This window comes from Sceloporus occidentalis, unplaced genomic scaffold (assembly GCF_023333645.1).
Source record: "Sceloporus occidentalis isolate IW3139 unplaced genomic scaffold, rSceOcc1.0.p SCAF_19, whole genome shotgun sequence".
NCBI classification, from domain to species: Eukaryota; Metazoa; Chordata; class Lepidosauria; order Squamata; family Phrynosomatidae; genus Sceloporus; species Sceloporus occidentalis.
Window position 1 is genome coordinate 4,868,830 of NW_028316999.1, and position 24,741 is coordinate 4,893,570.

The following is a 24,741-nucleotide window of genomic DNA, read 5'->3' on the forward strand; positions in this document are numbered from 1 at the left end:
TCGAGTTTCATTTAGGCACAATGTACAGATTATTGCATGATTTATTAAATGGAAGGAACAGAACTACAGGAATGGCAGACGTATACAGAAGGTAAAGAAACACATGGTAGATATGCACATGCCATATCTGTTTTGTTCCCCAGTCTTAACTCCGTGTTATAAATTATTTATTTATGTAGTGTCATCTTATTCTTCAGAGCTGTACAATGGGTAAACATGACATAACAAGTAGTGCATCACATAACAAACTTGGTATTACAGGAGGAAGAGGTCACTGCGCAAATGAATTTACCATCTCGAAGGAGGTGGCGGTATATTACACAACAGGTAAGAGTGCAAATGTTGTGGTGGACCAGCAACACAACTGTATCCCTGTGTAAAGATTGCTTAAATAAATATTTCTAGACATGAATAGACTGACTAGAGAGTAAGAAGATATAGTGGGAGACAGGAGGAGTAAGGCCAAGACGAGTTTTATAGTGATAGGTGGGAGCAAGGGAGTTAATGCCAGTTGGACTTCCCTGAAGAAGTAGGTCTTGAGGGATTTTATTGAAGTATTGCAGACAAGGGGAAAGTCTGATAAGCCAATGTAGGTCATTTTATAGGACAACCTTTGAGCCAGAACTGCCTTTCACACCTGTCACGTTTGTTTATTAGGCCTATATGTAGTGGTATCATGCCTGTGTAGAACATCAGTTGTTCATTTAAGATGTGTGTTACAAGTACACATATTGGCACTCTTATACATCAGGTATTGACTAAAAAATTAATTGTTAAACCATACAACATTCATGAAAAATATATATATATTGCTGAATTGAATATATTATTTAAGTCACCCAGGGAGATGCTGATACCATGGGAAATCTAATCTGGTTTCAATTAAACTTAGTTCTGCATGTAAATATTAATGATCTGGCTCAAATGATTACCTGACCCCAGCTTGTAACATGCAGCAGTCTGCAATGATTGCCACTTCCCACCACTAAGACAAGATTCGCTTTGACCCTGTCAGAGAAAACATGCAGGTCAGGAATGTAATGCGGATTATGTGCAGACTATGTCTAAAGGAATTCCAAGCTCTGTTTGTATTTCGTTTACAATTTTAAAAAGAAGTGTGTAAAAAAAAAAAAAAAAAAAAAAAAAAAAAAAAAAAGCCTAACACTTAACTCAAAGGTGCAGAATATTTACACAGAAACACTAGATTATGAGCTTTAAGGGGTCGGTCGAGCATTTGCCTTTATACCCGTGCTTTAAAATGTATGCTGTTTTGCCAACTGTTCTAAACCTCCCAAGTGGCCTTTTGGCCCCACACCCTTCTTTCAGCTTTCTCTCCACATGGATATTGGCAGCTAACTTTTGGGTCCACCTAAACCATCTTGTTACTGGTTTTACTTACACAGGTTAACTAAAGTGGTAGTATATCCATAGTATGTGTTTTATATGAAAGCAGTGTTTCCATGAAACACATCTAGAGGACTCTTTCCAGATGTGGTCAAACCAAGTAGATCGATGGCTTTCTACCTAATGTCATCTTATACATTTTTTCTATTATGTTTCTTTCTCATGCACATATTTGTCCCCAATTGAAAATATATCTTTATTTTATCAGTTGCAGAATTAGGAGTTGACTGTCCCTGTAAATCATTTTTATAGGCACAGTAACAAAAATTAGCATTTTCCTTTATTGCAAAAGCCCATTCTGAGTTAACTCAGTGTTATGTGCTACATTAGTGTAATCCAATGCCCCCTCTGAAACAACACACTCATTAAAAACTTTGACAGGGGGACATAAAAAATCTTTTTTTGGCAGATCACATAAGCACTTTTTTTATGATCTAGTATTTTTACATGCTAGGTGTTACATGTTTCGTAACATATTTTCAGTTTTCTGCCTGAAGTATCTGAAAAGCTTCTAGATTTCCACCAAAAGCCACCATTTAACAATATCCTACATTAACTGAGAAACCATTTACCTTGACAAAAAAGTTTAAATCAGTCCTTGATTAAGAAGAAAATGTTCAAACTGAAGCTTATTGAGCTTAATGAACCAACCTCTAAATGTGATGTTCTGGCCCATAATCTAAACTGACCTAGAGAGTTCTTCAGGCAACACCTAATTTTGGTGCTTTCATGACTATCTAATAATGGATTACATAGGACCAACTCAGCCTTAAACCCTAGAGAAACATGCCAATCATGGCCCTTCATGATGAATAACGAAAGCAGGTAGGGGAAACCACAACTTCCCCTGTAGTGAATAAAGCCCATTGTGAGGTATGGAATACTATACTGTTTTTTTATAGGTTTCTATGAATACCAATGTAATGTACTGCCATGATCTGAAAGTCTGAACAAACACAATCCCAACGATATGGAAAGACACAAACATAATGTTTAACAAACCCTAAAGTATAGCTGCAACAAAATATAAATAGTTGTCATGCTTTAGTACACTCTCAGATTTAACAGATAAATGTATCGTGTATTTTAGCTTTTTTTTATTTTGGCAATTATTGGAATTATGGAAGCTATAAATAAATAGCGATATGGTATGGTATGATTCATATGGTAGATTCATAGAGAGTGACTTATGTTTATAAAAAGGATTTGTAAGAGAGAAAACTCTGTTAAGGGGGAGACGTTTAAGACAAACATTGCTATAAATAGGGAAGTGTCTTTAAAAAAATGAACTGTTATACATTATCCATATTATTTGTGTCATCAACGCTAATAGGAAGCAATTTATCCTATGGGATTTTGGCTTGGATATGCATAAGCCAGAGATCACAAAATTTTCTATGCAACAACAGACAGGATGCTATATATTAACTACACGATACTTCCTTTTGTAATTGTTGGTTGTTAAATAGCTGCTCTGTTAGACCTATTTTACAGAATAAAATCAATTGTGAACAGAACGTAATACACGTTTTATGATACAAAGGGTCTTGTTGAAAATGTATATTCCCAGCCTCTGAGTGTCACCGGCCCGATTTTGTTCCCCCATTTTCTTGGAACTGTGTTCCTCAACAAGTGCTAAAATGATATATTCAAATTAGCAATTTCTTGCCATATCAAACTCTGACAATATAAAAAAAACTGTACCTCGGATACAAAGGCAATCTATAGTTTATAAAATATCTTCTAGTTCTCTTAATTTTGCTCACCTCTTAAGTCTCGACCTCTCGGTTTTGAGTCAGACCACAATACTTGACCAAATTCATTCATCTCTTTGCTGTGAGTTTTGAACGTACTTTCAAAACAAATAATGTGTTAGTAATGTACCGTATCGAGAAATAATATATAATGATAAAGGTGCTGAATACTAGAAACATTTGTAGCTAACCTACAATTATTATTGTATTATTTAGACTATATGAAATAACTGTGACAGCTTTGCAGGCTTGCCCAGATATATGCTTGGTTTTTGTCAAGTTATATTATAACATAGAAATTAGCAGAAATTGCTTTTTATGTACGCGTCTGCTTTACATGTTGCCAAAAAATGACTGTCTCCAGTCTGTCTGAGAACAGGTTGATGGCTTGGGTAAATAAGCAGACATCATTACAGATAAAAGTCATGGTTGGTTGCCTTTGGTTGAGCAGCACATTTAATAGGATCAAGAAGGGCCCAAATAGCTTTGCAGCTATTCAGCCTTTGCCAGGGAATAATTAGTGGCTCTTTGACCATGCTAATTTACACCCTTAAGTCTATTGCGCAATCTCTTTCCAACCTTTGGAAACGTCACGCATTAATTTATTGCCTATAAAGATGAGTCTTGCTGACAAGGGCATCCCCTTACAAACTATCGGTAGCTCATACTTCTTCTAGTATGTTCACCATGTGTTGGTTTACAGTCCATGTCTTGGGTGTCACATTGGGTTTTATGAACACAAACATCTTGTTATAGTAAAATAAATCTCTAAATAGCTCTAAAATGTCACTCAGCGGCCATGCTTTGGATTTAGTGGATATTTCAATGGATTTTATAAAATATTGTCATTTATTAAAATGTTTAATAATATAATGACCATATCATAATGAACTTTTTCCAGTGATAATTCATTTGACCACATGTGAAGACTGATTTTGTTGTAATGTTTTTATCTATAAGTGAGGGAATAGGGTTGTGAAAATATACAAGGAATGGTGGCGATACAATAAATCTGTTATTTTGTCGCGGAAATGTAACAAAGAGGCAGATATGATTGCCTGAAGTCAAACTGAGAGCTGGTACCAGGGCAGCATGGTCTACCACTGTTCTTACTTAATCAATAAACTAGTCCTTCATCTTAATTCCACTTGACCTTTGGTTACGAGTGTAACCAGAGGCGATTCTAAGATGCCGTACAAATCAGCACATAAAATGTAGGCTAAAAGCAAATTGGCAAAACAAAATGGAACCAGATGTACCAATTACCAAGCATGATTTAGAAGGCATTGCTTTTTAAATGCTTAAAGGTGCTTGTTATATAATTGGTGGTCATGCGAGAAAGTGTAAAGCCATTTGTAAAGAACATTGTCCATATGGTATTAAACCCTACGGGATTTACGAAGTGGTGACGAGATAGGAATTTCGATATAATTCTGCGGATTAGAGAATGCCAACACCTAAAATGCTCAGAAAGCACCCTAAAACAAGACTGGAATCCCAATGGATTCCTGGACATCATGAAATAGCTGCATGTTAGCTGGCACTGTGTAGTCTTACTTTGCACGAAATCTAAGTAACAAATGTTTTCCCTTGAGAAGAAGGCTGTCCAACAACTTATTTAAACATACACACTGTTTTGTTTCTAACGCAGATCTATGTTTGCCATTTTTTCAGAAAAATTTGTCATATATTAGTTGTTTCTAATATATATAGCCCAGAAAGGCCAAACCACAAGAACCCCTAATTAAGCATGTTTCCCGGGTCACATTACATTACTGCAAATGTATTAACAGTCACAGGGGAATCTGTATTAATGGATCAAAAACAGATTCATCCTCTGTGGGCTTCAGTCCAGTGGAGAAAAAAAACTGTCCCTTTAACTTAATTCCAACAGTAATGTGATTTGGTGTAAAAAAAAAAAAAAAAAGAAGAAACTTTCACTATATGCTGTCAGGTTCAGTTAAGATTTTCTGCAGAGCGATTTACACATCAGTGCAATCTTTCTGTAGTCAAGTGTTCCTACATTGAACCTTTCCATACCCCAATGTACTCGACAGTCGTAAAAACGATTTATCACGTTCTGCCTGGACTGTGCATACTATATTTTTGTCGCATGGCTGTGATTTCCCAAGAGCCACAAGGGGTTTGTGCTTGAGCGAAAAGAACATTGCCATGTGGGGGTAACCCCATGCATGGAGTGCAGGATAAACATCATACCAGACAGAGCCTTTGTTACAGTGTCACATCCACTAAACTTCCCTGTCAAGTCACACTGGTCCTCTGGTGTATTCTCTACACACCAGAACCCTGAGGAATTCATATCTCCCAAATGACCGCCCCATGCTGGGGGACCCAGAAAACACATTGCCCTGATTGATATGAGCACAGCATTTGTTTTGTGTTTCTAAATTACTAGCTACACATACTGTGCCTTGATACCCTTTCACATATTTTCTGGGATTAAGTTCTCAGCGAGGTTAGGCTACCTTCAAAACTCCAAACTTCCACAACACGCTAGTTCTAGTTTTGTCATACTCTTTGTATGTACAGTAAGAAGCGCTTACAGTAAGAATTGTTGCCACTTTATAAAGAATAATAAATAAGAATAAGCCAAAATGCATCTATTGCTTCATCTGAGGGCAACATAGACAGCAGGACACCACTTGAGCAGAAGCAGTTTAGAACATCATGCCAAATGAGCAATAATAATATTAATGATATTGTTTAATCTAACACACCATGACAGAAGACAATGTTGAATCCAATGCCTGATATACTTAACTGGGGTGTCAATTATAGAAACGTTATAGTAGTTTTATAGACTGTCTTGTAATGTCCTGCAAGCAGCGCTTTAAAGAGGGTAAAGGATTCACTTTTGCTTTAACAACAGGTTGTATTCACTAGAGGGAGAGTTGACAGGAGAGTTGTAGCTTCAGCTCCATGATCTTCTCTATTCATTATGAAGGGACAACCTCAGAAAGCTTCTCCTGCAGGTAGAGCTTGACTGGCCCTGTATAATGTGTAGCCAGCCCTTCTAGACAAAGAATCCTGCCAGGGTTGCCTGTTCATATTGAATAGAAAAGTGAGGGAGTCCAATCCACAAACGCTACTGCTAACTCTCCCTTTACTGAATAACCCCCAATGTAGTGTGTCTAAGACAGTGTGCACCCCAGTACCCATAAACTTCTCTGGACATCACCAGTCACCATTTGGACATTCAGTTTGAGCCACGGAACGTTATTCAAGCAGTTTAAGACTCATTATAAAGTTTTCCTTATGATGGAATAGGACCATAGCTGACCTAGCCACAAGCACTATACAGAAGGTAATACAGAAGTCCACACACAACCTGTATCGCACTCCCAATATCCTTGCACATCTACGATCTTCTGAGCACCTACCTTGAGAAGCCACTGTGTGTTATTCTCCATGATGTTCTCCAGAACCTGCAGTCTCTGTACAGAATCATCATAGTCCAAGGGGGCATCCCTCTGCACGGAATTGGACACGTAGGTGCTGGCAGGGCCAGATCGGCAGCTTTCCACCTCCGGCAGCAGGAAGGTGTAGCTACAAGCTCCGTGCTGGACTTGGTACTGCTTCTTTCCTGGACCCTCCACGGCTTTCCTAAAAGTGGCCAGACTAACATCACAGGACCTCAGGACCATGAGCAGCGTGACAGCAGCAGACAGCCACACCATGATTTAGTTCTCCGGGGCTGGATCAATGGAAACTCTGCACAACTATAACACGCGCGGGGCTCACCTAGCTAACCGAGCAGGAGCTGTCTCTTTAATGTTATATTGGCTGCTTCTCGGGTGAGAGATCTGAAGCCTGGAACACTTATCCTTCATCAGGGACAGAGGACATGTGTTGTAAGGAGACCAGACCTCCCCTTCGCTGCTATAGGCGCAGCCTCCAGAAACCACGCCCACCGCTGTCCAACACACGCCGGTCAAGCATTTGTCCTATACATCCCGCACACACCATATAGCTGCCTGCAGGGGCTTCACTGCTTACTGGCTGCACTGACACGAGGGGCGACCATGTACCCGGCGCTTGCAGTCTATAGTAACATCGAGACAAGGATACAATAAACATCATAGGTGCTTGTGTGTATACAATCTATATAGTACTTAAGCCCCTATACACTTTGTGTTGGGGGTTGTACAGCACTGTATACATAAAAAGCAATCACAGATGTGCTGCAGTATGACCCATGTCTTGTACTGTTATATGAATGTGTAATCATTTTAACAATGTGCACCTTAAAGTGACCCTATCAGAATGTAAATGCGTATTAAAAAAAGCCAGTTTTATTAATAACCATATTAATCTTTAATCAATAAATATATTTGTTTTGCTATTAATAACAATAATAAATCACAAACTAAAACCGGTTGTCGTGCAAATATTTAATTTCTGCCATTTGCTGCAAATTGCTGTGATGTTCATGTGGCAATTAGAAATTTGTTTTCATAAAACTTTTTAATTTCCTTTACGTGACATTCGTGAATCATTAAAAAGGTTGGATAACAGTTTACGATATACCTGAAAATTATGGTGCTGATCTGCTGTTTTGTCCAAAAGCCCTGTTAGTCATAACCTGGCCCTGGTGAGGAGCTCAGCTAACACTTGGACCACAGCCAGAACTGAGATGTTCCTCTGCTAACTTCTTACCTATATTCCATAGAGCTGTATTCTAAAAATGTACAAATCTAGATATTTAATAGCTTTTGGATCTGTGATTACATTATGCATCATGCATTTTTACTATTGATACAGGCTCCTAGTCATAGAATACAGTGTAGAATTAGGTAAGATTTCAAGACCTCAGGGGTCTCTACTACAATTGGTATTTGAGCTATATAGTTTGGACAGTGTTTAATGGAATTTGTAGAGATGGATGAGCTAGCTGTAACCAGGGATAGGCAAAGTGTCCATCCTGCTGCCAGAGGACACCAGTGTCTGTGGCAAGGTTTGTGAAGGTCCATAGCACACCATTAAATTTTACACCAGTAAATGTCCACCATGAGCAATGTTGGTGCCGACCCCTGGCTGTAACCCTGCAGAAGTGGTACCGGGGCTGAGCCAGACCCAAGTCCAGATTGAGGTGACCGTACATGACATAGGTCTGTTCACATGCGACAGTGTTGGGTTAAGAGGAAGTACTTCCGCAGATTCCTGCTTGAGTGTCCATTGGCTTTCCCAGCACTATTTATCTTATATGTTACATAGATATTTGCAACCTTCTCCTGTCCTACTGTCCTGTTCACAGTACCCACGATGTTGAAGACAGGCCATTTACTTGAGCAGTCAGTTGTCCTAAGACTTTTCATACAAACAAGGAAGCCCAACAACATTTGGTCTCCTGAGGCGGGGGTTCTCAAGTAGATGGGGTTGAGCTGTGAATGTTAAGTATACCTTGATGAAACATGCTGACATTTTCATATATATTTGTTATTTTATGTAAGCGGTACATGGATATTTAACCTTTTAAGGGCTACTAAGAGGATTCAAGGGGTCTATGTGTATATGTTCTGCTGCCCAACAGAGCTCAGTGTGCATTAACAGCGCATGTCCAGACAGTGGTCGCCCTTACATCATTTAGCACCCACTAGCCTTAAAGTGCTAGGCCTCCTAGACATCCCTGTATATGTGTGTGATACATACACATATTACTATGTAGATATAATGTAGCTTTGATAGCTGTATTTGTCCAGTAGGGTAGATATAATTATAGTATAAATATTCTATCTTATGGATGAGCTTTCAAGAGCATCAACCTTCCTTTATCAACCTCTACTTCAAAATAATTTAATTTGATTTCTCAAATATTTAAATACTAGCATAATCTAATTGAGTTGCACTTTGCTATTATATATATTCCAATAAAACAATGCCTAGTTATCCTGTCTGGTGTGATTTATATTTAATTCCATATTTTCCTTCTAATGTATGTAATTGTGTTACTTCTGTTAAGGATCTAAATATATACTAGCATATTCATATCAGGTTTCTTCCAGGCCCATGTATTTTATGGATATTGTACTAGAAATATCTATATCTAAGCTTTCTAGGATTATTTGTGACCCTGCCACTGTGGGATTTTATGGTATAAGCGTTATCGCCGTTTTAACAGCTCTTAATGACTTTTCACATCCCTGCCTTGTTCAAACTAGGTATTCTGTTCTGTCAATGTGCTATTTTTGGGATCCTTATCACATGAAGGCAGCTAGAAGTTGAGTTTTCAAGTTTCCAACACTATCTGTAGAAGGAAACTCCAGACAACCTCTCGTACGGTGTAGCCCTGGGAAAACTGGTAAAATGTTTGTGAGCCTGTCTTTGAATGGGTCGTGGTATTCGAAAAGTTTGTAGTAACTTCATTTTTTAAGCTTATGTTCAAAAGTAATAAATGTAACCATTACTTACCATTATTGTTAGAAATAGCAACATTTATTTATCTCGGTGCAGTGCAGATTAGTTTTGTGTGAAATATTTGCTGGGTTCCTAAGCCTTCCCCTTAGTGGTATCCCTAGAGTCCTAGGGAGCACCCTGAACAATGAATGCATATGAAAGTATTTTGTAACTACTCATATAAATTCTTGAAGCCTGTAAAAAAAAATGTGCATACCCTAAGGAGAAGCTTAAGCTCCAGAGCTGAAGAAGAACTCCCCACCGTGGTTTGACATTTGACACCACTGACTTGCTTGGAGTGGCAAAAAAAGCTCCCATATTGAAATTGATAGGAACATGTACATGGGGGCTTCATGGACCCCTGTTTACCAGGAATGCTAAACGAGGCAGCACTGGAGCTGACTAGCATTAAGTATATCACGTGTTTGGCCGAAACCATCTCTTGCATGACAAAGAGCTGGGATGTGGAAATAAGAAAATGCATAGGGGGCTACAGTGATGGCAACAGTGTCCTTTTAACCCACAACTGCACATTACCCTGTCTAGCAGATTACCATGCACACAGATGGATGCCTGCTGGGTTCAGTTCAACCTAGCCCCTAAGAAGAACACAAAATGATTACTATTTGTTTATACAGCACCATCATTCTGCAGCACTGTACCATTAGGACCATGTGTGCCTGTACTGATACCTAGCAGGAGTGACAGCATGTGATGGTTATATGAAAAAGCAACATTACTTGTTTTCCTGAAATACATGAGAAAGAAGAACAAAGTGGCACATACAATCCAAACCAAATCTTGCCTGGAATGTATACAATGACAAAAAAAAATGCAAACAAGGGTACATATAATGATATACATAATTACAAGCTTGTGTGATGTACCATGTGTTCTTATTTGCATGTGTCCACCGACAATCCTTTAAGTGCTTTGGAAATGTTGCACATTTTGTATTCAGGGCAGATATACTGTCTGTAGATATACCCATATTGACATAATTTGACATGTTAATTTCCCACAATTCCTCAAGGAAAGCTGCACTGGAATCCCAAGTAGGAAGTTGTATGTTACATTAGCTTAAGCATCTGGGATATTATTATTATTATTCCTGAATACATTTGACAATTACAGGGTTGTGTGTTGCATGGTAGAACCTAGTGTTTTGGAATTTGTATTAGACAGAAACCAGACAACCAATTTACTCCCTAGGGAACAGAGATGGGGATTAAGAAAGGGCTGGGAAATATAGCCTTTACTGTGAAGCAGATATATGTGTTTGCACCTCCCTACTCTTGAGAGGCCATGAAAGCCAAACTGGCACATATTAACCCATGTTAACACTATATTTAAGTCATATACAGTCGTGTGAAAAAAGTACACCCTCTCCGAATTCTATGGACATACTAACAATCATATGTTCCTTAGCGGTTATACAAATTGGGTAAATATAACCTCAGATGAAGAACACATGACATATTACATTGTGTCATGATTTATTTAACAAAAATAAAGCCAAAATGGAGAAGCCATGTGTGAAAAACTAAGTACATCTTATGATTCAATAGCTTGTAGAACAACCTTTAGCAGTAATGGTTTTCTGTAGGACTTTATCAGTCTCTCACGTCATTGTGGAGGAAATTTGGCCCGTGCCCAAGCGTTTCTTCAGTTCATTGAGGTTTGTGGGCATTTGTTTATGCACAGCTCTCTTAAGGTCCCACCACAGCATTTAAATGGACATGAAGTCTGAACTTTGACTGGGCTATTGCAACACCTTGATTCTCTCCTTTTAAGCCATTCTGTTGTAGATTTGCTGGTGTGTTCTAGATCATTGTCCTATTGCATGACCCAATTTCAGCCAAGCTTTAGCTGTCTGACAAATAGCCTCACCTAAAAATTTAACAAATTGAATCAAATGACTACAGGAAAGATTAACTGTATTCTTAAAAAAAGCATGAACAGTAAAGCATTGCAGGGCAGCATTTCTCCACTAAATATTGATCCTGTCTGCATTTGGATGATGTTCCCAATGCTTTATTATTCACTTTCACGGTGTAAAATTCAGCAAGCTAGGTGGACCTTTAAGATAATTTTATTAGGTTTATACAGGTCTTTTAACAACAAAAAAAAGGTTTCTTGGTTCATTTGTCTGTCACAACTGACCTGGATATTTTCAAAGTTCCTGCTATCTAAAGTTCTTCATGTTCCAGTTTGCGGCGCTAAACAGGTCCATCCTAACTGATTAATTTAAGTATCTGCCAAACCTCAGGAATTTGCCAAGATGCAAAGTTGTAAAATGCTTCAACAAGGCGTAAGAACTGAATATTGCAGAACCGACTGCAATAAATTTTGCTTTGTGACCAGATACATAATTTTTAGGTATTCAGCAAAAGTGTGCACCCTGTACATCTTCCTACATGTCAATACATTACATTTCATTTATCAGCACCAGCTGATTCTGTAGAGCTATTACAGTAGGGGGGGGGCGGGTAAAAAATGAACTATGATGTCAAAATTGACAATACCATTAACCCATGTTAAGACATACCAACATAGAAGGAGAAAAGGGCCCTGCTCTTGCCAGCTTTCACTCGGTTTGGAGATTGAGATAGAATAAGACAGAAGCATAAGGGACTAGATGTATGATAATGATTTGAGTGCAGAGAGGGAGAAGTAGAGATCTTGAAGGTGAGGAGAACAGATGTTTTCTTTCTGGATGCAGGTTGTAGATTTTAGAGGATAAATTTTGCTTTTCTAAAATAAAGGTAGGTAAGTTTCAACAATTTTAAATACAATTAATAGGTATAGGTCTCACAAGAATGAGGTAGGGAATTCCAAATTGGTACAGCTTGGGTAATATACTGGATATACGAGTTTTCATATTGTATTAAAGACAAAATGTGTACTTTGTCTACTACATATAATAAACTAACAAACTCAAAGTAGTGTCGAAGTAGTAATAAACCTTCCTCTTGTTGTAAGTCTTATTAACATGGATCCATGTAATATTAATTAATGAAGAAGAATTCAAGTCACACATAGACACACACTGATCATTTGCAGTATAGTGACAAGTCTTGGATAGGTACAAAGAGAGATACCTACTTGCTTAATGATTTTCCCAGTAAAGTCCACTTTCTAAAAGCTCTTCAGAGAAACATATTTCTGGGCTACTTATTACATAGTGAAAACAGTTATGCTGAGGTTTTTGCAGCTTGTAATAGAGACAGAAACCAGACAACACAAATTACCCAAGAGGAGATAAAACAGCAAATGGGGAAAATACCATATGGCATTTATTATACGGTAGATACCATCATGCATCTGATTATTTGTATTTTTTAGACTTAAGGGCATATATGCACACTGTAAAATATAAATATGCACTAATTGGAGACAATATATTTTACGTAAAAGGATATTGTCTCAGTTAAAACACTAATCTGCATAGTGCTGATAAAGATAAAGTCTCGGCAGCTCTGTGGCATGGCAGATGTTGGTATCCCTGCTTTTTGCTGTCATAAATGAATTTATTTTTTTAAAGGACTTACGCTCCAACAGTGGGGAAAATAGGTGTGGTGCCAACTATTGATGAATATCCATTCTCCCTCTATAATTATATGGCTCCCTAGAACTTTTGTGTACAAAACAAGTATTAGAGAGACTTGGGATTAACAAAAGGAATATTTTAGCAGAAATGAAATTGATTGGATAATATTGCCTTTACCGCAGACTGCCACCAACCTCAGCTTTTATATGAAGGATAGTCAAATTATTACATTAAAAAAAAAAACACAATCTAAAGATAAATACAAGTTAATATAAGAATATATTACATAATGCACATTTATTTTTTGATATAAGTGATGCATTTTTCAATAAATGTATGTGATTTACATCAAGCGCTAAGACGCCTGAGTAGCCCACTAGCGGAACCTCCTTTCAAGATAAGCCTAATCTCTGATCTATTCATTTCTATGTATTCATTTATCATTTTTGTGTGTATTTTTTTTTTTTTTTTTAAATAAACCAGACTGTGATCATACATGACAGCTTAGGTCTCTAACAAAGTAAGTATTTTCTACATACCAGCATGCTTTAAAATCATGCGGTTGTTACAGGCAAAAAGATTATATACATCCAAACACAGTTGATAAGGATGTTTACTAAGACAGATATACTGTTCCAAACGTACAGAGAACTGCTTATGTGTCAGAACAGTCTCCAGCCTTTGACTATAGATATATTTTCACACGCGCATAGTACAGGGTAAAAACATGTAAAGCAAGAATGCTTTAAAAATTACTTTAATAGGTTATTTTTATAATTTAACAAAATGATAAAAGTGAGTGAACAGAAGAAAATCTAAATCAAATCAATATTTGGTTTGACCACCCTTTGCCTTCAAACACCATTATTTCTTCTAGGTACACTTGCACATAATTTTCTAAGGAACTCACCAGGTAGGTTGTTCTTAGTACCTTAAACTAACCACAGTTCTTCTGCTAATTTAGGCAGTCTCAGTTACCTCTCTCTAGGCCTGTGGGGCTCTCTCCTGGGTAAAGCCTGATGCAGCAACCATTAGAGATACATCACCGATAGCTATGGTATACTATGTATAGTGTATGTATAACATAGAGAATACAAGAAAACCAGATGCTTCTTAGCTGATTGCTATACATATTAGGTGGATTAATGTTTTAATTGAACAAGATGAAGACCCATGTATGCTGTAGGGACATTAGGGATCTCACATGTGAAATGTGGAATTCCATCTCAGTTGAGCTCTTTGTCACTATCCTCCATCTAGAGCACCTTACCACTCAGAAATGGGTCGCCATAAGAAGAAAAAAAAAACCATAATTTCCCATAATGTATCGGTTACAGCATCAAGTTTTTCTTACTCTTCATTTCTCCAGTTTTCTCTGGCCTCCACAACTGTAATTTTGGAAGATTTTCGTTTCATAAAAATAAACTCTAAAACTCCCTTTTTTGGATTGAATCAAGGCATTTGCCAAGAGAGAAGATCTTAACTGTACCATCTGAATTTAGGATCTAAAGTTTCCTTCTTCCTTAAGTGGATTGGTACATTAACCCTTAGTACTTAAAATACGGGTATCAGAAAATGTACTTTTATTCCCAAATGATCATCCAAGGAGCATGCTTTACAGAAGTAAAACTTACACAAGCTCATATAGGAAGTTTTAAGTGTTTAATAGAAAATATGTTTTATCTGATTTAAGGAATGTATTTCTAAAACCAAACCTTCTGGCTTTCTGTATATTAGAAACAAAGTAACTTTGTTTTGGGCAAAACAGTTCAGTTACTATAACAAGGCAGTCTTGCCTTTTGCCTTTAAGCTTCTGTTCAAAGCTTAAGGTTCCAAGAAATACTGTGGGCTTCATTTTATTTTTCTCCATGTGTGTTAATCTGGTAGTCTTTATTCTCTTTAGGGTTTTGGCCACACCTGGGAACTCTCTAGATTTGCCCATGAAGGTCTAGATGATTAGAGGTCCACAAATGCTGCCTTTTGGTCTCCAGCTAGACAAAAAGTGGTGTTTAGATCGACCCGCTTTCTTCCCAGCTCCATCCATATCTTGTCCCTTTTATTCTCCTATTCAGTACTACTCTATACCTCCCAACAATCCCGATTTATGAGCACTGTACACTTCAAGTAGCTGCCACACTGGCCAGTTTTTGCAGGCAGTGGCAATCATGCACCAGTTGGGGAGGTCCAGTGATCTCTTGACTGGAGCTGTAAACTTCATGTCGGAATAACGGAAAGCACGTTCTAGCTAACAATATTTACTTTTATACAAATTCATTGAATAAGCAAATGCCAAATATGTTTGTGAATGAATCCACGTACAAAAAGATCCTGCTGGGAAGAGGAAATTCTTTTATAGCCACTAAAGAAAGCATCTCCTCCAATTGTTGTTTAGTACTTACTTGTAGCTGTTTTGGTTAAAATAAGGAATGTTTGATTCATAAACATAAAACGTACACTTGCCTTGTTTAACATAAAACATCACAATGAGTTGGTTCAATCATGGATGGCACGATTTCCAAACTATAACACTCGACAGCTTATGAATGTGTATTTAGTGGCCATTCCTCGTGAACATTTTTCCTAAATGAACAAATCAATAATTATGGGATTTAAAGGTAAAACTATTTTAATAATTAGATTTTGATGTAATCTGTAATACGTGCTGTGGCTCTGTATAACACAATGACAACACGTTTTCCACATGATCTCTACCACATTGTACCTTGATGTGTAATTGTAGCTATTTGATTACATACTAAGAGGATAACCCCTAAAAGAACAGTCAAAGTGGACTTCAAAAGGATATTGTACAGGATGTCACCAGAACTAGAAGATCCAGAATGGAGACCCAGCACTTACCTGGAGTATCACCTTTGGAGGGCAAGTGGACAGGTGAATCGGTGTCTGATAATGCTTCCTACCCACTATTAAGGCCATTTAGTGTAATACTTTAACATGCAGCTGTACATGTCCAGCTGCAGTCAAATGTATTCAGTCGGTGGCTACAATGCCAGTGATTTATCAGCCATTTATATAAAAGTGGCAGGGCCCCTTTTTTACTCACCTGGGCATAGTGTTAACCTTTATAGCTGGACTCCTGTGCCCCCAGTTGAGTTTATGCAACATTTTATGATGCAGAAGTGGCTATAGTTTTTGTGGCTATGAAAATGGTAATATGTATCTCTTCCCAGTCCTCATATCTAACTGATCTTCTCTTGGACTGTTTGTAGATCACTGACCAATTTATTGCCTTTGAACTTCCTCCCCAACTGTATACAGGAGAGAACAGGCATAGTGACATCACACACAAGTTTCCAGTACAGCAAATAATAATTGCATAGAAACAAATGAGATTTATAAAAGTTCTTATCATTTCGGTCAGAGTTTTGTCATCCTTTTGTTGATAAGTATGTGAAGCACTGGGTGTATTTTTATTACTGGAAAATCTAAAGAATGAAATACAAATTAAAAATATGGAGCATCAGGGATTTCATCACCAATGCTTTGTAGGAATCTGTGCATTTATACATTAAGTTGAGTGTGACTTTTTTTTTAAACTCGTTTAACTGTTTGATTTCCAAGTGCGTGAGTAATGGGGCAGTGCTTCTTTAAAAAAAAGCATGGAAGGTAGACAAACCACTAGCTGTGTAATTGTGTTCATCTAGATGTCAGCTGTTTTGAGCAGGGTGTTTCCTCCTATTGTATGTTTGTATTGTCACCAGCTGAGCATTTTCACCATCCATCCTTTCTATCAAACAGCTGTGTGGTTGGGCCACACTACATGATGCGAGACCTTTCGTGCAATATCTCCTGTAATTTCCTCTAGACCTTTACTGGCTGAAACTATCATCTGCATTACTGCGCATGAGTTGCCATTAATAACGGGTAAATATGTTTCTGAATATGCAGCCACAAAAAATCGTATTTGTGTACACGGAATTTAAATAGAGAACTCAACATGTGACTTTAGGTACTTTTAGCCCATTATGAATTGCTTTAAAAGGTGGTTTGTAATAATTACAAATATTTTATGTCCTGGAACACCTAGAAGTGAAAAAAGAAACACCCCAAAGGCAGCAATCTGGTCCCTGACATGCAGGGATCAATGATTGTGACATCACAGGTATCCCCGCTATTAAATACATCCCCCAATGAAAACCATTTAAGACTTTTTTTTTTTAAGTTTGGTTTTCAAACTTGTCTGAAGATGTCTGCTATGTTTTTCCCCCAAGCCGTTGAATATTTAAACAGTTTTGTTTTCAGGTTATTTTTTTTTTAAAGTTAATAATTTAATAATACAGTCACATACAGTAACTTGACGTTAAAAAGGAAATCATAGCATTTTCAAAATACGATCTAGTGTTTTTCTTTGTTGCGATCATGCTTTTTTTCTTGAAATATTAGAGACCTAAATCATATTACTTTTAATGTTGCAGATATTTTGAAAAATTACTTTTTCTCATAGGAAACAGGAAAAAATGCTATGCAGACAAAATGTATACAAGTTGGATTGAAATTAAGAAACCCTGTATCGTTTCACTGGATGCACAAGGGAGCTGCCTTCGTTATGTGATTTAGTTACGGCTTTGTGGTTATAAGAATAACATCAGTAACGGATCTTAAAGAGACAATCTAAAAGCCAAAAGTGTCTTATTTTTAATGCAAGCTTAAGTCCATTATGCACGAGTCCCAATGCATTATTACTGCAGGCGCGTTCCTTAGTTATTTGAGATATACCTTTTAGGTGACATTAGGTCCTCCCCAGACTGTTTTAACTGAAGTCACAACGCGTTAGTATGTAAACTACTTGATATTCAGGGGGAGAAGCAGCAGTCAACCACATGTATGCTATCTGAATACTGATATTTTGCTAGCACACATGTGATTAGTTGCTGCTACTTCTATTTAATTCTAGTCCTGTCGACTCAAATGAGAGTTCTGCTGAGCATCAGCAAAAGGCATACATATGAATGCTTCCTGTTTTCAGTAGAGGCACCTGGGGGAGGGGCTAAATGAGACAGAAGACTAAAGTGCTGCTTTAAAGATGGACCTGGAAATTACTGCAGCACAGCCTAGATTCATGTAAGTTTAAATGCTTGGAAAGGATGTAATTGTAAGGCCATGTAACATTGTACTGTTCTCTCAACCAAAATGATCTTGTGCTTCCTCTGTCTTCTCTGTGATCAGTACGACATTGTTGATAAATGTGTGCTGGTACTGATATTTTTTTTTTTAGTATAAAAACACACACCAATTTATAAATGCAGAAACCAGCCTTTAAACCTTTCTCCAGTTCCTTAGACATTTAACCATTTTCAGTAAGTGAATATCCATTTGTAAGTAATATAACTTATCGTCCTCATCTCTGGGTATTTTTGTCAATCGTATAAAGTAATTTCTGATCTTACTGTGTTATATGAATAAAATAAGGTAGTACTTCATAGAATATAGAAAAGCATATGCTTTGTTGGGGGTTTTTTTGTTTTGTTTAAACCCATAATAGTTATTGAAAAAAACAACATCAGCATAAATAAGTTCAGTTTGCACAAAGTCTATCATTCAGTATAATTAGGATGAATTTGGAAATGGTTCATTTATTTAAACCGTTCACTGAACTCGGACATCAAAGCCATTATTATTTGCTGGCACTCATTTTATAAACATGGAGTGAGCTTCCTGTCCGAGACATTGTGTGGTTAATTGTTATGTACCAGTAAATACGACCAGCGCAAACAATATTTAAATTATATTAACATTATTTCGTACAGGATAATCATTTGTTTTTTGTTTTTTTTATAAAGGGGAACTCCGACCATACTTTCATATGTATGTAATATTTGTAGCAAAAAACCTTATAAATAGTAATGTTACAATTTTTTGCTGTTTCACATGATTTCTCACCTACCTACGATCTTCTGCTATTTGCTAGTTCTGGCCACATGAAAGCATCTTGAAAATCGGAACATGGCATCTGAGTGCATCACACGTGAGGCTGTGTTTGCACCAGTTATTGAAAATATATCTATACACAAATGTAAAAATAACTAGCCGCAAACAGCATCAAACATTCTCATAGAAAAAACGTTGAGAGTTCCTCTTTAAGGCAACAGAATATAAATGTATAGTTTCATGTGAAAACTACTTAAGCATATATTTTGTACTCAAACAACTTAAATATAAAATATTCTGGATCATGCATTTTTACAAACCTTGGAATTAGGAGGTCTTTATGATAAAAATATGTAATAATGTTCTAGTGCTAGTGGTTTGCCATCATCCTCTATTAGAATCATGTTTTATTGCCAACACAAACATTTGTTTCCATCAACTCTGTCTTAACTTTTCTCAAAAGTATCGGTTTATTTTACCCATGGAGCAGGACATATTAGCTGTTACGGCGAGCATGATTTTAACAGCTTGGGTTTCATTTTTATTGATAAAAACCCTGTGAGCCGGATTATTGTAGTCATTTGCAGAGGAGTTTGAATAATGACCACGAAAACAGAACATATTAGATATTATGCATGTTGGGTCAAGTTCCAGTCATTCTGCTGCCTGAAGCAATGAGTAAAACGATTAGCTGTTTCTCATTTCCACTTAAATAAAATAACATATTCGAAACAATTAGTGCTGTGGGTAACCAACTTTTACATGGTAACAAAAACAGTTACCTACAGGCAAAAACAAGTATAAGGACAAATAAATGTATTTACTTAGTTATCCCAGCCATGACTTGTGCTGGACATGTAAAGAGTATATCCCAGGTGTGCTACTACAAGATATCAGTGAGTATTATATAGTCAGTCTGATATTTGGAGAGTGCATACCTGGAAATTCTCCTGGAGACTCCGAGTGAAGAGCAGGTCTCCAGGTCGCCTTCCTCATTCTTTGGGCAGTGAAGCATCATTTTGGAAAGCTCGCTCCCTGCCCACTTCTCCAACTGCCAGAACATTCAAGGTAGTTTATGGCTACCCTTGCCCTTACATGTGGTTATCCTCAAGACCTCGAAACACCTCTCCGCTAGAAAAGGAAGAGTTTTGGAAAGCCTAAAATGGGTTCCCAAATATACAAGAACATCATGAGCACACTTCAGGCATATCAGTGGTTGCAGCAACATTGACACATTGGTGAGGAAGCGTTTCAAATGTAATTATTTGCAATACTTTTTTTTTGGCTCTGAGATTATGTCACGGTCCGCGTCACGGACCGCAACGTAGCGATTCCCCCGAGTACCCGCGGCTAGCGGGTACTCGAAACTTACCTCTCCCGCAGCTCCGGGACCTTGCTTCGAGGTGCCAGCAGCCAACAAGCACCCGGGGCAGGTCCTTCAGGGTATCCCCATCGCTAGAGATGGGCGGTACGTACGGGGGCGAACCACGCCCCCTCTCTTGTAGCTTGCCTCCCTGGAGACGACGCAACGTAACTAACGTTGCGTCGTCCGCTGGGGGCGGAGCCTGGTCTGAGCGGTAGATTCAAAAGCCGAGCACTGACTTCCATTCAGTGCTCGGTTATTGTTCCTGCTGAGTAGTTCGTTCTGAAAATATTACTTACCTGATTGCTTCTCCGTTGCTGACCTGTGCCTGTTCTTGACTTCGCTGCCTTCTCTACTCCTACCCGGCTTGTATGATAACCATCTCCGTTGCTGACCTGTGCCTGTTCTTGACTTCGCTGCCTTCTCTACTCCTACCCGGCTTGTATGATAACCATCTCCGTTGCTGACCTGTGCCTGTTCTTGACTTCGCTGCCTTCTCTACTCCTACCCGGCTTGTATGATAACCATCTCCGTTGCTGACCTGTGCCTGTTCTTGACTTCTCTGCCTTGTCCACTCCTGACCTGGCTTGTTTGACGATTCTTGATACTTCTGTGCCTTGCTGCATACTGGGTTCCTCACACAAGAACATTGTGACAGAATAACCGAGCCATTATGGAACCCGCAGGATTGGCTGAAGCTGTTGCAGCACTTACCCAGCAGATGAGTACATTTACTCAGTCTCTGCAAGATATCCAGACAGGACAAAATCAACTCAGACAACAGATGCACCACCTGCAGTCCAATCCTAATATTCCAGGAGATCCGTTTCAGGCTCCCTCTATGAGTCAAGAAAATTTGGGTTTCCAGGGAGCATCTGCCCCTGAACCACCTATACCTATGCCTGAGAAATTTGCTGGTGACCGCAAGAAATACACTACGTTCATGACATCATGCCAAATAATGTTTAATTTGAAACCAAGAACGTATACTTCAGACTATATTAAAATACACACGGTCATTGCTTTGTTGGCAGAGGAACCCCAGCTCTGGGCCCACCATCTACTGCATAGCAACAGTCCTATATTGGAGACATGGGCTTCTTTCCGCCAAGCCATGGATGCACTATATGAAGACCCTTTTAGGACCACCTCTGCTACCAGTACATTGAGAGCTCTCAAACAGGGAAAAAGACCAGTAGAAGAATATATAGCGGAATTCCGACGTGTTTCCATGGAAACTTCATGGAATGAATCAGCGTTACATGATCAATTCCGGTTGGGGTTATCTGATAACATCAGAGACGAATTGGCTCGCACCAGCATTCCTAATTCCCTCGATGAATTTGCCAGACTCTCCATTCAGATTGATAGGAGACTACGGGAAAGAAAGGCGGAACGGCTTACGACTCCTTCTTCTTCATGGCCTACCCTGCGACCTCCCATAAAGACAAGTTCTAAAGAACCTCCTGAAGAACCCATGCAATTGGGCCTCATCAAAGGTCCTCTATCCACAGCGGAAAGAGAACGTCGTACAACTCTTGATCTGTGCCTTTACTGCGGCGGCAAGGGCCATTACGTCGACGAATGCAGAACTAAAGCGCGTTCTGCAAAGGGTAAGCTCAAACCCTTATTCTCTCCCTATATCAGCAAAAGACCTCCACATTTCTCAAACCATCTGTCTCTTTCCATATCCTTACAGTGGAAAGAAAGAACCCTCACTTTGGCAGCCATGATTGATTCAGGGGCCAGCAGCAATATACTGGATTCCAAGCTCATTCAACGTCTTGGAATCACCACCCGGAAGAAAACCACCCCGATATCCATTCAACTAGTAGACGGAAGCCCTCTGAAGACAGGTCCTATCACCCAAGAGACTATACCATTACGCATGTATATTTCTCCTGATCATAGTGAGGATATAGTGTTTGATGTGGTTCCTTCTCCAGTTTTCCATGTCATACTGGGACTCCCCTGGTTAAGAATCAATAATCCTGTTGTCAACTGGGAGAAGGGCTCTGTTCGCTTCTGTGCTAATAAAGATTCTGTTTATCGCAACTCCTCTCTGTCTATCAACGTGGCTCACGACTACAGTTCTCTACCCGTCCCCAAGATTCCATCTCATTACCGCGAATTCTCCGATGTATTCGAAAAGAAGGGAGCAAACTGCCTTCCACCGCACAGGGAATATGATTGTCCCATAGAACTATTTCCAGGTGCACCCATTCCATTCGGTAGAATTTATCCTATGTCTGAACCAGAACTCATCACCCTCAAGGAATATATAGATGAGAATCTTGCCAAAGGGTTTATACGACCCTCCACATCTCCTGCTGGAGCAGGCATATTCTTTGTATCTAAAAAAGACGGTGGATTAAGACCTTGCGTGGATTACAGAGAACTGAACAATGTAACTGTAAAGAACAGATACCCCTTACCCTTAATACAGGAGTTGATGGAACGTGTTAGCTCAGCATCAGTATTTACGAAGATTGATTTAAGAGGAGCATACAACCTGGTTCGTATCAAAAAAGGTCATGAGTGGAAGACAGCATTCAGATCACGATATGGACACTTCGAGTATATGGTGATGCCATACGGCCTATGTAATGCACCCGCCACTTTTCAACACTTTATGAATGACATTTTCAGAGACATGTTGGATCTATTCGTGGTGATATACTTAGATGATATCCTGATATACTCCTCCTCCTTGCAAACACATAGAGAACATGTGTCTAAAGTATTGATGCGACTAAGAGTAAATGGATTATATGCCAAGCCAGAGAAATGTGTGTTTGAGACGCAATCGGTGGAATTTCTGGGCTTTATTTTAACACCTACTAAAGTCATGATGGATCCTAAGAAAATAGCTACTATTCTACAATGGCCACCTCCCACAGATAAAAAAGGTGTGCAAAGATTCGTAGGATTTGCTAACTTCTATCGGAAGTTTATTAGGAACTTTTCAAAGGTCATTCAACCCATTACATCTCTCACATCCATTAAAAAGAAGTTTTGTTGGACGGAAGCTGCTCAGAGAGCATTTGACTTCCTCAAAGAACGGTTCACCACAGCACCAATATTGATTCTTCCTGTGCCACAAAGGCCCTATGTACTGGAGGTGGACGCCTCTGATTCTGCTGTGGGGGCTATCCTGTCCCAAAGGGATGACACCGACAATCAACTTCACCCACTTGCTTTTTTTTCCAGAACTCTGAACCCTGCTGAGAGAAATTATGGTGTGGGAGAAAAAGAGATGCTGGCCATGAAAATGGCCTTAGAAGAGTGGAGACATTTATTGGAAGGAGCACTTCACCCCATAACGGTCTACACTGACCATAAAAATATGGAATATTTCAGAACTGCCAAGAGACTTCAAGCCCGACTGGCCAGATGGTCTTTATTTTTCTCTCGATTCCAGCTTCATATAACTTACAGACCCGGTTCCAAGAACACCAAAGCTGACTCTCTCTCACGCATGTTTGAAGTACCTACGGCACATCCACAAGTGGAAGACACTGTATTGCAAGCAGGTCATTTTATGACTATCACACAATCATTGTGGGATCTCATCCGTCAACATGGTGCGAACATAGATCCCTCTGAACTTTCACAGCTGCATCCTGATGGTGAGTTCTACTACCACAATGGGTTGCTCTATGTTCCTCCTGGGGTACGCCTGCAGGTTCTACAACAATTTCATGACTCTCCTGCAGCTGGACATGGAGGTATCACTCAAACTACGGATCTTATACGTAGACAGTTCTGGTGGCCTACACTTCAAGAGGATGTACGACAGTTCATAATCTCTTGTACTATATGTGCCAGAGCAAAGAACTCACATATTAAACCTGCCGGCCTCCTGTGTCCCCTGCCTGTTCCCGTAAGACCATGGACAGATATATCCATGGATTTTATAACAGACTTACCAGCATCAAAACAACACACCACGCTTATGGTCGTAGTTGATAGATTGACGAAGATGGCTCATTTCATCCCTACCAAACACTTACCTACAGCAGACGAAACATCGGTGTTGTTTGTAAAAGAGATCTTCCGATTGCATGGACTACCAGAACATATCGTGTCAGACAGAGGGACTCAATTTACATCCAGATTCTGGAAAGCCTTTTGTGATGAGCTTCACGTACATCGCTCCCTCTCCACAGCCTTTCATCCCCAGAGCAATGGACAGACGGAGCGCACAAATCAAACCCTTGAGCAATACCTACGATGTTTTACTTCACATTTACAAGATGACTGGTACCAATTTCTTCCGCTCGCAGAATTTGCATTTAATAACCACATACATTCTTCAACACAGAAATCACCCTTCTTTTCAAATTATGGTATCCATCCATCCATGC

At 38.8% G+C, this 24,741-nt stretch overlaps 2 protein-coding genes across 2 annotated transcripts in view; one reads left to right on the forward strand and one right to left on the reverse strand.

The window, feature by feature from the left end:
- The window catches only part of LOC149302333 (angiopoietin-2-like), a 43,369-nt gene extending 36,591 nt beyond the window's left edge, over positions 1 to 6,778 (reverse strand). The window contains 1 exon segment of the mRNA XM_089482461.1: positions 6,560 to 6,778. Within this exon segment, the coding sequence (XP_089338587.1) occupies positions 6,560 to 6,589 (30 nt within the window). The 5' untranslated portion in view covers positions 6,590 to 6,778.
- The window catches only part of LOC149302332 (microcephalin-like), a 153,635-nt gene that overhangs the window by 103,136 nt on the left and 25,758 nt on the right, over positions 1 to 24,741 (forward strand). The gene's annotated exons all lie outside the window — the stretch shown is intronic.